A 14,426-nucleotide genomic window follows, 5' to 3' on the forward strand; every position below is an offset into this window, starting at 1 on the left:
CATTTTATTCAAACATATACAAATGAAAAATTTTCAATGGAAAATCTTCATTCAGACTGCTGTTGTGTAGTCTAGGCTAAGGTCTTATCCATTTTAGGGAAAGTGGCCCAAAGCATAAAAATTACAATCAGTTTTACAAAACATTTTGAATTAATAATACCCCAAGTACTAAAAGCACAACCATACATATATGATCTAGATAATTTACTTATTGTATGTGTATTTTCCTTACCATACTTAATGTATTTTAATGACATGGAAGGAGTTATAACAAGAAATTAACACAATATAATTATTGTGTATATAAAGTATTCAACATTTTCATTCAAAAGTCTCCAGTCTGCAACCTACAGACTAGAATAAGTAGCGAAATATTACACCACACACACTACCAACATTAAACAGAATACAGCACTTCCCAGACGACTGTGCATTGCATGCATATTGCATTGTAATTGCACTGTAATGTACTGAAATTATTTCTATGCATATGGGTAAATTATTACTAGTCATTTATATTTGAATGCAACTAAGTAAAAATAAAGGATAACCTCTGGCTTAATATGGTACAGAATTTTTTAAATATAATTTCTTTAAGAAAATAAAATAAAAAATAAACAAATTCACTGGGCTTAAATGAGTCCTGTTTATCTAAAAAGCACACTAGCGTTTCTTATATATTTATTATTTCTTGTTCCTATACATTCTGTTTCATATTGTTTAATTTGGGATTTTTTATATTTCTTGACAATGTATTTTTTCAGTCTATATTTTAATAGATCAGACCTTTTTTATTTTGTCTGTATGACCAAACAGTCAAAAATCATTTCACTGCTTGGTGTGCTGTGCTTTACATAGCTGTACATATTGAGAAGTCAGCAGGCTTGTTTTGTAGAAATAAAAAGCCTTCTGGAGGAACGATTTATGGTCAGATGAGACACAGATGTTTGAAGGGATCAGGGTGAGGCCACAAGAACACAAAAGCAATTGTTAGTAACCCTGCAGGCACATAGTTTAACAACTATTATTTTTTGTCATCTAACATCATGAGCAACATTCAACCTGATATTAACATCTACTGACATTGGTGGCCAGCTAGGAAAAGTGGTAGTAGCAACATATTCTTGGGATGATCACTACATTTTTGGAATGGGCTTTCATTTTTCAGTATTGACCTGAAATAGGAAGTGATCAAATATCCAACCTGAATTCTGCCAGAAGCTTGTTAACTTCCAAAACTGTCAATTATTTATATAAGTGACCAGGTATCACGGGCAACGCTTGTGAGAACTGTGTAAAGTTGTAGAGCCAGAATCACATAATTATGTAAAAGTCAAAATGTTAAAATGTTACTCCACCATGACAGCCCACATGCTTGTTTTACTTTTAGTGATGGTACTGTATTTCTCAGCTTGTCCAAAAAAACATGCCTTCTGTTTGGTGGCTCAATGTGCGAATTCCACTTAACAACTGTAAGGAAAAATGACTATTCTGCTTTTAATTTCATTTGCTTAAAAGAATCCCCCCTTTTCTACCCTGTCTGGAAGGCCCAGTCAATTACCCAGTCCTTCGTTTGAATCTCCTCATTAGCAATGCCCAACACTAGGAGGGAGAAGACTAGCACATGTTTTTTCTCTCAAACAACATCTATCATTGTCCTTTTTCCAACTGTTGCTGATGCAGAATTACTAGGCACTCAATATGCTCAAAGACATGCCATAAAAATGATAAGTGATCAATATATTTACAAACCTTACGTATACATATTTATAAATACATACATAACATACATAACATAGTACCCAAGTACTATGTTAAATATAGTGTTCTATGATAATAAATGCAACAAATATTTAGTTAATCGTGGTATGCACTGTTATTTGTTAAATGTTTACCCACATACAGTGCAGAGAAACAGTGTACACTAATACAAGAAACCACAAGATGGGGCTGTTGCATGTCTCTAATAAGCGCATTACCTCCAGAGCCTGTTCTGCAAACCGAGTACAAAACACTCAAGATGAAATGATGCTGATTGGATATAAAAAAAAAGATCAGATAGTACTCCTTATCATTATCATCATGCCTTTTTCCCTTTATCATAGCTCAGATACCGATCAAGGCACAGTGGTCAACCATACATCAGAGCCTTCTTCTATACTTCAATGATCATACACACTGAAACCCAATCAAGCCTGTTGGCAACCATGTTAGACAGGCCTAAAGTTACCTGAGCTCATGACTAGCTCCATGTATAATTCATTTCTCCAGTAATCTACTCACCTATAGAGGAGCAACCGGACTCCATTGACCTGTCTGCCTAGCCTTGGAAAGAACCGACGTCCGCAGTGTTTGAAGTTGAGTTTAACAGGTAAGATAGCTAATGGCTTTCTGTGGGATTGCTGCTGCTTCTAATGTACATTCTCTTATCTCATTTTCTTTTGTCTTTTTTTTCCCCTTGCATATGATTTGGACCGAGTTTTCTGTAGGTTGTATAATTTTGTGGATTATTAAATATTCAATACAGGCTCACTAACAGTGAAGGAATTATTCAGACAGGTGATTTGTAGAAATATGAATGCTTCTGAGAATTAATCTCAAGAAATGTTAATATAACCCCCCACAGTAACCTTCAGGGGGTCTGTTTTGTGAGATTTGCTATATTTCATTTGGCATACAATAAGAAATCGTGCACATGTTTATGTACATGTTCTTTCAGACAGATCTGATGGAAAACTGTCATACATGTCAGATATTGTTTAAGGTGCTGATTTACTAAATCAAATTCACATAGTTTTTTCTAACAACAACAAATGCCGTTGATTGTCTGAGGCTTCTTTGGTTTTGTAATCAGGTTCTGCAGGCTAATGTTTTCTTAAGCAACATTAATAGCATAGTAGCTCCAGCATAAAACTTACAAGGCAACCATATTATATTAAAGACTGTGATTTACAAACTAATATCATGTTTGATGTTAAGGTAATGGTCAATGAACATGACTGAACAAAGGCAACGAGCCCTGTCCACGTCAGGTGAGGCTTTATACCAGATACTCGGCCTTGACAAGAACTGCACCCATGACGACATCAAGAAATCGTACAGGTGAGTTTACCTGAATTCATTCCTGTTTACCTGTTCATTGGTTTAACGTGTCTACATATCTTATTGTCCATATAGTCTTTTAGTTAGTTCCTCTTCTTAGTTTATATCTTTTCTTCTCCCTATGGATTGTGCCAGTGCTCAGTCCTAAACAATACTTTATTTATTTGTAAAATTTAGATTGTAAATATTTCTAGTGTCTGATAAAGGTACTACAAATAAATGTAATTTTATTTTATTAATATTTGTAATGGTATAGAATAGAATAATAGGTGAAGAATGTAAAATTTAAAATCTTCTTTTATAACCATAGCCTTTGGTAACTGAACAGATGTATGAATAAAATGTGACTTTTGTGAGACTAAAAAATTCATAGTGAACAGATGGCATGTCTTACTTCACATATTATAATAGAATACTCTGTGTCATACTGTGTGTATGACTATCGCTTGGCTGAAACACACTGTCCTTGGTTAACAGTGGAATGGCTTTGATAAATAACTGCACAATGATTACTTCATAGAGCAAATTAATACAGCAAAGAAGGCCAGAAAAAGAGGATAAACACAGACAGAGGCGAATAATCCCTCTTTTCAGCCTTTCCTTCATTAACCAGTAGAAGCACTGTACTGTATCATCAGTGAAAATCAAGCTTATTTGACATTAATAAATGGTTATAGAGAATATGGTATTAGCAGAGTGTGCAATTTGCCTTTGTCTTACCGCCATGTACTCAGAGAGCTTTAGCTCGTCTCATCTAAAAATATCAAGAGCACTAAAGCAACACTGAAGCAACAAGTGGGCCGATTTCATAACAAGAGTTCACTCAAACCTGCAGTGATGCTCTAACAATTACAGTACTTACGTGCACTAATTCACACTGCCTTTAAGAGCCATTTAAATGGTAAGCATTTTAACAGTGCTTGTTTGCAGTTAATGAATATGTAATCATAGCAACTCTTTCAGAGGCCATTGGCTTAATCAAAAATTAATGAGTGTTCGTGCTTGGAGCATTATAAAATGTTGATGAGAAATGACAATTTTCTGCGTAGTGTGGCGAAAAATAAAGATGGCAATGTTTATTTAATGTATTTTAGGCCAAGGGTTTTAAAGAGTTTAATATGAGGACAAACGAACAATGGTCCCTCTGGGATGAACTGAGTCAGTTAGTTTAACTTTTAGATGTTTGTACTGAATTTTAGGAAAGAAGTAGTAGTTCACCAAATAATGGAATGTTCACTGTTTACTTCAAGTCTACTTCACTAATAAACACGTTTCCTTATTCTTATATGAGTCTCTTAGTTTTAGTTTAAAAACGAAAGAAGCAAACATCTATGACCCATTTCCTCAGTACACAGCAGAGATTTCCTCTATTTGCTGTTAAAAATCTACATTGGTTTCACTACCACTACTGGAAATTCAGCCTATATTGAGTTCAAAGATCCTGACATTGTAGACCTGAATTATAAATAGCATGTGAGGATTCTAATAGGGGAAATAACAGCAGTTGGTGATGCTCTCCTCACCCTCATGTGCTGACACACTGCCAGAGCTGCTAACAGGGTCTGCGCTCTGCACACACTCAGTTGGCAGGTAAAAGTCGGGTGTAAATAAGGGCATCTGATCCATAACAGACAAACATCTGTCTGAGATCCAAATGGTGCTCAGCTTTTCCCAAAGGACCCTACACAGCATTAACCCCAGCATATGCTGACAAATGTGTGAGCACAATGCTCATTTTCTATAACCTTAGCCTTCCCTCTTTTAACCGCCTGTTAAAAAAACATGCCTAAAATAGCCAAAGTTAACATAGATATTAACACAATTCAGTTTAATAATGCTGACACTGTGCATTCACTGTAACTCATTTACTGCAATTTTACATGGATTAGAGCCATTTTCAGAATTCTTTTAATTAGTATTCGGGAATCTGAGGACTTCATAAAGGTCAAAAGTTCTCTCAGATGAGCTAATTCTGTCACTTTCTATTTTAAAATATCGGCACTGTTCTGTAATTAATTGCAGATAATTAAATGATTATCTTGCAGTTTTAGTGAATGGACAGATTTAATTTCACAGCACCACACAGCGGCACTTAAAGGTCCTCACCCGCTGTTGAAAAATGTTCACTAAAAAAAGCAGGTGTGAGGTCATTCCACACTATCGTCATCGGCCTGATAATGAGTCAAACTAACACAGAAGGAGGTAACTACTGAGCCTCTGAGCTTTACAGCACATACAGAAGTTTACTGATGAGTAGTAATTTGCCTTAAAACTATATGTAAACCATGACTTCAGTGACATCATAAGCAACTGCAATTTACTGCATTGATGCACACATTTATATATCTAAATGCTTGTCAACATTGTGCACTTATCTAAATACTTTATCAATAAAGAATTCTAAGAAATAGATTTTAGAAATCTGATGGCTTGATAAATGTCATTTTTGTTCATATCTGCAGGAAACTTGCTCTAAAATATCACCCTGACAAGAACCCTGAGAACCCAGAGGCTGCTGAGAAATTCAAGGAGCTTAATAATGCACACTCTGTGCTGTCTGACGTCACGAAAAGGAACATTTACGACAAGTACGGCTCTTTGGGTCTGTACGTTTCGCAGCAGTTTGGAGAAGAGAATGTGAACACATATTTTATGCTCTCAAGCTGGTGGGCCAAGGTGAGATTTTTCAGCACAGCATCATACTGTCTCTGAGTTAACCCCTTATCTAATATATCATTGGCAACATGTTTAGAGATGTTGTCTGGGACTCCTTGTCCATTTAGATCTGGTGTGCTGCAAGTCAATATTGTTTATAGTAAAAACAGTGTGTCAGTGTGTGGAACTGAATCTTTTGTGTGTTCTGATTATATAACAGGTGTTCCATGCTGCCATGTATTCACTTGAATAGTTTAATAGTTTAATATTTTAAAAATATACATTTAAAAGGCAATTTATTCTGCTATTACTGATTTATTAGAGTAATAATAAATGCTGTCCACTGTGGGTGGACATCAATGCCTTATGCCCAGTACACATGTGACACTGTGGATTGAGGAATGTTAAATTGCCCACATTACTTCGGAAATGGAATGTCACATCCATCTAGCACCCACTATCACTAGAAATGCAATGATTCACGCCTTGCTATGTGCATGCTGGACAGTGTTTAACCTTACTCACAGAATAACACCTCATAAATTAAACAGCTGTAGGCATTTCCAAGCCTTTCCCGAGTTAACATTTCATGACTATTTTATATACCGGTGCTACTGGTATCTCATCAGTTTATCACTAAAAATGTTTTCATACTCAGAATGGTAGACTATTAAAAGGATGTAAAAACAGTGTTGCTTTATCGCTTTACTAATAACAATATATAAAACAGCCTGGAAATTAATATTTTATTTTTTTGCTTTACTATCAAAACTTTGATGCTATTGCTAGTGCTGTTGTATCTAAACGTACCTAAAATGTTTTTTTTGTGTACATGTTTACTTACAGGGTCTATTTGCAATCTGTGGCTTGCTGACGGGCTGCTATTTCTGCTGCTGTCTGTGCTGCTGCTTCAACTGCTGCTGTGGAAAGTGTAAGCCTCGCACTCCTGGAGAGGAAGACCCAGAGTGTTATGTGTCTCCTGAGGACCTGGAAGAGCAGATCCGCACAGATGTAGAGAGGGGTAAGTATTCACAGACACACAGTACCAGTCAAAAGTTTGGACACACCTTAAATTTAATGTTTTTCTATATTTAAAAATTCAGCATGGTAGAAAATATATATGGAATTATTTAGTAAATAAAAATCTGTCAAACAAACAGAATATGTTTTATATTTTAGATGACAACTTTGCACATCTTGGTATTTTCTCAGCCAGCTTTATAAGTCACCTGAAATGGCTTTCAGTTAACAGCTATACTGAATGTTTTGAGTTAATTGCTTGAATTTCTTGTCCTTTTAATGTGTTTGAGAGCATCAGTTGCGTTGTGAAGAGGTAGAGTTGGTATACAGTAAATAACCCTATTTGAGTAATGTTCTAATCCATATTATGGGAAGAACATTTGACAAAACATGTCCAAACCTTTGATTGGTACGGTACACAAACACACAAAAAATGTCATAAAGGCATCATACCACTTTTTTTTTACTGCTAACAATATTTATACTGAAAATATTGAAACTGACCTGGTACTTTAAAAACTACAAAGCGGAAAACGTTATTTAAGATGCCCCTTAAAAAAAGAAGAAATATTAAATAAACATTACCCAATAATTTTAGTATTCTTTTACTCACACGCAGTACAGTCATGTGCAATTCCACCTGCTAAGTTGTTCTGGCCATATCACATGATGCAAGCAAGCTAGCAAGATGAAGGCTAGCATGTGGTCCCTGTGACTCACATGCAGCACTGCCATATCTGTTCTCACACTGCTACTAATGCAACGACACTGGAGCTGAACACCCATGGAAGACAATTCTGTTCAGCTAACAGATGCCTGTTTTGGTTAGAACTGCACTGAGTGACCAGAGGAGACAGAGCCCACCCATAGAGAGGGAAGCCAATTATACTGACCTGGATTTCCGACCACACAGGGCTGTGGTATCACTGGAGGAGTAAACTTGCGAATGAGACTATATAAAAATAACACAACTTAAATTGTGAAAAGAAAATCTGATACATTACTAGTATCACCTCACCACACTATTACTGTAAGACTACATGTATCTGCTGCTACTGTTCTACTGGCCTTTTGACGTTTTGAAATGTTGCAAAATGGCATAGTATTTCAGGATTTTTTAAAGGTTTGGTTTCAGAAAATCTTTTTAAAACGTATATAATTTAATATTTTCTGATAGTATCAATATCATTTGGTATGGATAGTGTGTATCAGGTCAGGATCAACGCTGGTCTTAAACTGAGCATGTAACATGAAAACCACTCTGAAGATTTTATTTGCAACTTAACCCTGAAACGGTGATTTAAAAGCTGAAATGTTTGAGAGGTTTTGTGAGAACATCACCATACATGGGATGTAAGACTAAAGAAACTTGGTCAAATACTGAAAGCAAAATCATAAAATACTTTAAGGATTAAAAGACATATTTATATTTCTTTTAAAAATACATACTTCATACAAGCAGATCCATTTGTTTAGATCTTTAGCAATTTTGTTCCTAACAAGAATTTGGATATTTAGTGTTTTGCACACAGATCAGCTCAGGATGGGAAAAGCACATTCAATAAAGTTCAACAATAGTTAAAAATTAAATCACCCTTAATTGATTCATCATTGTTTTACAGAGCAAATGAAAAAGAAAGAGTTTTCAGTGGAGCTTTGATATTGGTCCACACAGCCCAGTGCTTAAAATACATCTTTTTCTAAACACAATTAGACACCCCGTTAGTGACAATAAATAGACTAGATACGTCTGAGCCAGATGTTTGGATATAAACCATTGTTTTTGTGCCAGATAGCTGTAGGAGGTTTTTTTCATGTCTGCTGAAGTCCCTCACAAAACTGATAATTACTGCCTCTGAGTCATTTCTCAAAGTGAGTTTGCATACCCGTTATTTTTAGTTATCACTCGATAATAGGAAACAATCTGTTTGTTTCTGCACTTTGAAAAATATCATGCGAGATTGAGACAACAAGAAACACTAGCCTTTATGAGTCCCTTTCATGTCATATTTGCCCACAGCTCTTCCAATCAAACACACCGCATTTGTGTATCCTATTCCAGCAGACAGGATGCTCTATGCTAGTTCTAAAAATATTGTTCAGGCTAACACCACAAAGGACAGTTTACATTGTGACTTACTCAAAAACTCTCCGAACATCCAGTGCCATGGCTTTAGCCTCAGAGAACTTTTTCTGGGCAGACAGCTTCAAACAACCTCGCCCACTGCAGGGTAAAAGCCAGCAAACAGTGGAATGCCCTTCAAACAGGGGGACATACTGTTCATTCCATGAGAAAAAATGGCAGACTGCTGGGGAAGACCAACAGTAAATCTCTGTACCGTCCTTGGACTGAACAAAACACTTTTCATTTTGTACAGGACGTGTAATTAGTAACTATTCTGTAATGTAACACTGCTCAGGGGGTATTGTTGATGTTGTTGATGATGATGATGATGATGATGATGATTACTGTCTTTACTTACTTTTTTATCCACAGATGGCGACACTCCTGTTATGCATCAGCCAACCAATGCCAGTGAGAAGACCCAATTGATCGGGGATGGACACAGAACGTACACCTGAGACAAAAACATGACAAAAACACATGATAGACAGCAATTTCTCACAAACTTAGATTTGATTAGTCGTTCAGTATCTTTTATCTCCTAACTTTTAATACAGGAATGTGATGCACACCTGACAATGCGTTAGTCTACTGTTGTCTTCAATCAATGCTGTCTGTAAATAACTTATAAATTACTATTCCAGTGATTTTTTTGTGCATATATAAATATTTAAGATTGATAATATTGTGATGTTGATGATAACGACTCATGTTCAGTACATTAAGGAATAAAATACACTAGTTTTCACATAAGTGCAGAATTTCATGACAATTTGTGCTACTTCTTTGTTAATCTTTTGTAAGATGACAAGAAAAAAAAGTACTATAAGTACTAAAAGTACTATTTGTAAAACCCATTACAATAGTATAATGTTATTGTAAAGTGTTTTAAATAATTTTGAGTGAATAAACAATCATTTGATTTCTAGACAAATAAAAAATGTTAAACATGATTAAGACTATAAAAAATAAGACCTTAGCATAAAGAGAACAAGGCACTACCAGCATTACTTTGGCCTAATGACTGTTACAGTAAAATGATACAACGTACAGGGATAATGGAATTATTTCGAGACAATAGGTCTATATTTTAAGGTAATATGTTTTAGAGATTGATAAAACTCAGGACAGTGTGTGAATCTGCATTTGTTAATTTCACCTTATTTACATAATGTAAGCTGGGTTAGTTCTGGAGATGAAATTAGCTTCTTTTAAAAAAGTATTATTTGCTTCTATATGTCTGTTTCAATCATTTGACCATTCAAATGCTTAAATTAATGTTTTGCCGCGTTCCATATAACAAGTTCTGGCCTGATTTTTAGAACTAAATGTTAAAATACATATAAAATATTTAAAGTAAGTGTTGTTTTAATTGCATACCAATTAGGAATTAGGAATTATTTCGAGACAATAGCTCTATAGTTTAAGATATGCTTTACAGATTGACACAGCTTTATTTGTGCCAAAGGACCTGCAGTGTTATAATAGCTATACAAACATTTAATAATAAGAAAAATACATTCCAGTAAAGAATCAGACATATTTCTACAAGGATTGAATCTATAAAATTAAGTTTTTGATATTTGTTTTGTCGTGTTAATCCAAAAGTATACATGGTGACTTGTAATCAATTTGATCGCACGTACGACCAAATTATTTATTTCTCAGTGGTTCGACTAAGAAAAATCTTTGGTTGTTCTTACAAAAAAAAAAAGGCTCCAGGACTCTGAAATGTTGCTTGTAGTTCAACAACAGACACACATTAGACACATTAGTTCCATATCTTGGTTTGAACAAGAGACAATGAAGGGCGGAACCCCGCGGTAATATAATTGTTTTTTCTATATTTCAGTATCACTCAGAACCTCTCCGAGGCGTGTTATCAGGGAATAATTTAGCTCCTAGTTACTTAGCAGTGTGTTAGCCTTGTAAGCATTGCCCCAGAAGCTGCATCCCGGTGTTGTGAGGGTAATAACAAAGGATTCAGGTAAACTATTCCCATAATCCACATATCATATCAAATCACAAAGCCCGCTGATCCTACCAGCGCAAACACATTAAGCCGTTATTAAAAACGGCGATAAAAACAGATCGGAAAGACAGTTAGCATCGCCAGTTGGCCGTTAGCCATTTCCATTGACAGTCTGTTAGCTTGTTAGCCTAGCCTAGCGACAGCTGCATTCCTGTTTTGTGAAGGTAATAACTAGTTAAATGCTAGAGTAACTATAGCCAGTGTCCACATATATCAAACCACAGAACCTAATAATATATTTAGCTCAGGGACTTTAATGTGTTAACTTATTAAAAAACAGTGATTAAAACAAATGGGAAAGACAGTTAGCATCGCCAGTTAGCCGTTAGCAATTGGTGCTAAGCTGTTGTTGACATAATAAGAGTCCTCAAATCAGATATTGTAGCAAGTTTAAATCAAATATTTACACTTGTATACTAAGAACAATAATGTATTTGGACATAAGCAAGTAATTATGAGCATGGCTAGTATTTATTATTACAGAACAATACATTTTACATATTAATGTAAAAATGCGTTAGAGTTCAATTACTTTTTAAGACATATTAAAGTAGTTTAGAATCTACTGATATTCTAGTAACATGAGGGATACTACATAAGCCATAAGATGTTCAGTTTAAAACATTTGCACTTTTAATGTGTAAATGTTTGCACTCAGATGTTTTAAGTGTAAATTTTAGCTCAATCACTTTAAGCCCCAACACCATGTTACATTTCTTGTAGAATTATGCTTCAAATACAGAAATGTATATTGACCAGATTGATTGTTAACCATTAACAAGCCAGTATTACCCATATGGACAGCATTACAAAAAAATAGGTGAACCTGAAAAACTGGATTTGAATGTACCTAACGTTTGTGCTGGTGCACCTAGAAAAAAATTAGGCACAGCTGTGAAACCAGCACAAAAAGTAAGTCTACAGCTCTGGACATATGTGTCACAGACCCTTTAAAAGCCGTGTAAAGTTCCTTACTGAGTTCTGTCCTTTACTTTAACTCATGAAGCCTCTACGTTACATATACTAAACATCCTTACTTTAACTCTGTCCTTTACTTTAACTCATGAAATATCTTAGTTACATATACTAAACATCCTCAGAGCATCATCACAGAACAGTGTGTAAATCTGTTTTCCTTCACCTCACCATATTTACAGAATGTATGTGTGCTGGGTTAGTGCTGGATATAAAACTAGCTCCTTTTTGTGTCTTTTTGTTTGTTTCTACAGATCTGTTTCAACCATTTTAACAAATCTAATGATTTAAGGAAATGTGTTATGATCTATTTAACTAGTTCTGACATAATTTCTAGACAAGAGTGTTAATAATAGTTGTGAAATTGTGAGAGGCAGTAAGAGCAAAAACTGTCCCTGTCCTGTTGCTGCTGTCTCGCGACACCCACCTACTGTCCCGTGACACTCACGTACTGTCTCGCGACACCCACCTACTGTCCCGCGACACTCAGGTACTGTCTCGCGACACTCACGTACTGTCTCGCGATACTCACGTACTGTCTCGCGACACTCACGTACTGTCTCGCGACACTCACGTACTGTCTCGCGACACTCACGTACTGTCCCGCGACACTCGCCTGCTGTCCTGCGGAGCTCTTTAACTGGCCTGAGAAGCTCAACGACTGTCCTGCGAAGCCTTTTAACTGTACCGTGGAGCTTTTTAACTGTCTTGCGAAGCCCTTTAACTGTCCTGTGGAGCTTTTAACTGTCCTGTGGAGCTTTTAACTGTCCTGTGGAGGTTTTTAACTGTCCTGTGGAGCTTTTAACTGTCCTGTGGAGCTTTTTAACTGTACCGTGGAGTTTTTTTAACTGTCCTGTGGAACTTTTAAACTGTCCTGCAGTTTTTTTGTAGACCTAATAAAGCAGATTAAATCAAATTATACAATGCAGACGTGGCAAGCAGTTATCCAACACTTATTAAACAAAGTTAAGTTATTACAATATTGTTGTAGATGTATCATGTCATTTTGCTTGACGTTTACTTTAGGAGTTCAGGGGAACATGTTTACCTCGGTGGATGAAATGCAGAGATGAGTGCAGGTGTTGCTGTGAATTCAGAGGATTTAAAATACAGTAATCATGCTGATAAACTGTGTGTCTTACTATTTCACCCAGTAACATTTGATCTCTCGCTATACCTCTTTAATTCTGAGAACACAGCAGGAAAAGTTTTAACCAGAACCTAAGAAAAGTGTTTTCCCCACTGTTTATTACAGCAGGAGAGGATTAAAAGCACAGTAGTTGCTCAGGTGACCAGCCAACGCCGCTATAGCCAAAAAAAAGTTTGATCAATAAAATACTAAAAATATTTAAAATGAATAAAAAAATAATTAATATAAAATAAAAACTCATTTAAAACACAATCAAAGGCTATCTAATAGTACGCAGAATGATATCTGTTTCAGTTTCAAATAATTGAAACAGCTCACCAAAACCTCAACCTATCCTTTATATTTGATTCAATTTATAGGTCCTCACTCATCTTAATTTATTTAACTAAACTGAGTTTTTATTTTTAGCCTCGCTCTGAATTCAGCTCCGCGCTGAGAGAGAGAGAGAGAGAGAGAGAGGCACGGCGCAGCGCATTTTGCCTGATATCTCTTGATTAAATATCAATAAATATGTGAATTATTTTTGTAATAATAATAGAAATCTAGCAGGCGTATTATATTTGTGTGAATAACATGAAATGTTTAAAATGAATACAGACATGTAGAAAAAAAACGAAGACAAGCTGTAACCTAGATATAAATAATTATATCTTAATAATAATATAATAATAATAAATAATATGATATTGTCCATCGGCACAACCCTAATTGTAACTAATACAAGTACACAGTGATGGGATTTTGATGGAATAGGCCAGTGTTTCTCAACCCTGGCCAAGGAGGCCCACTGTCCTGCAGTTTTTGGAGTTGTCCCTGCTTCCAATACACCAGACAATCAGCTGTCAATTATTGTGTTAATGTGGGGCTGTCAAAGTATGACAATTAATAAAATGTGCAGGGCAGTGGCCCTTAAAGACCAGGATTGAAAAACAGTGTAATAAGCAATAGAATAGGCTCTATCAAAAGACCACAAATTAAACGGTGTCACTGAAATCGTTTCATACCTACACTGCAAAAATCTAAATATCAGCAATTGAAATGATATTTTACATTATTTAAGTAATTCAGAGCCCAAAACAAGCACATACGTTTTTTTCCATGATGGTGATTTATGATGACTGATTTATGAATTTAAGTGTAACGCAAACACCTAGATTTTATTGATTATTTTTAAAGAAAATTTACCAAGAAAAAAATAAGCAAAATGCTGTGCAAATGCTTTAACTAAAATTTAGACTTTTAGACTTAATTTAGACTAATTTAGACTTTAATAGAATGTAGATAAACAATAATAAACGAGAATATAGCAAAAAAAAATAATTTATTAATTAGACTGTTCCAGGAACTTATATACAGACACACATAAG

The 14,426-nt window shown here is 35.3% G+C and overlaps 3 protein-coding genes across 5 annotated transcripts in view; 2 read left to right on the forward strand and 1 right to left on the reverse strand.

Moving 5' to 3' along the window:
* pde7a (phosphodiesterase 7A) overlaps positions 1-6,722 on the reverse strand; it is a 54,248-nt gene extending 47,526 nt beyond the window's left edge. The window contains exon 1 of one of the 3 annotated variants that reach the window (XM_022682236.2): positions 6,602-6,722. The gene's annotated coding sequence lies outside the window, so the exon portion shown is untranslated. The remainder of the gene's footprint in view (positions 1-6,601) is intronic. The other 2 variants (XM_022682223.2, XM_022682211.2) reach the window with 2 other exon arrangements.
* dnajc5b (DnaJ (Hsp40) homolog, subfamily C, member 5 beta) lies at positions 2,187-9,651 on the forward strand. The gene is made up of 5 exons (XM_007248941.4): positions 2,187-2,371; positions 2,980-3,102; positions 5,565-5,778; positions 6,604-6,778; positions 9,275-9,651. Exons 2-5 carry the CDS (start codon positions 2,990-2,992, stop codon positions 9,358-9,360), a joined length of 588 nt encoding a protein of 195 aa, XP_007249003.2. The 5' UTR covers positions 2,187-2,371; positions 2,980-2,989; the 3' UTR covers positions 9,361-9,651.
* A 984-nt stretch (positions 9,652-10,635) lies between these two features.
* Positions 10,636-14,426, forward strand: part of trim55b (tripartite motif containing 55b) — a 30,137-nt gene continuing 26,346 nt past the window's right edge. Inside the window, exon 1 of the mRNA XM_022682260.2 lies at positions 10,636-10,889. The gene's annotated coding sequence lies outside the window, so the exon portion shown is untranslated. The remainder of the gene's footprint in view (positions 10,890-14,426) is intronic.

This window comes from Astyanax mexicanus, chromosome 1 (assembly GCF_023375975.1).
Source record: "Astyanax mexicanus isolate ESR-SI-001 chromosome 1, AstMex3_surface, whole genome shotgun sequence".
NCBI classification, from domain to species: Eukaryota; Metazoa; Chordata; class Actinopteri; order Characiformes; family Acestrorhamphidae; genus Astyanax; species Astyanax mexicanus.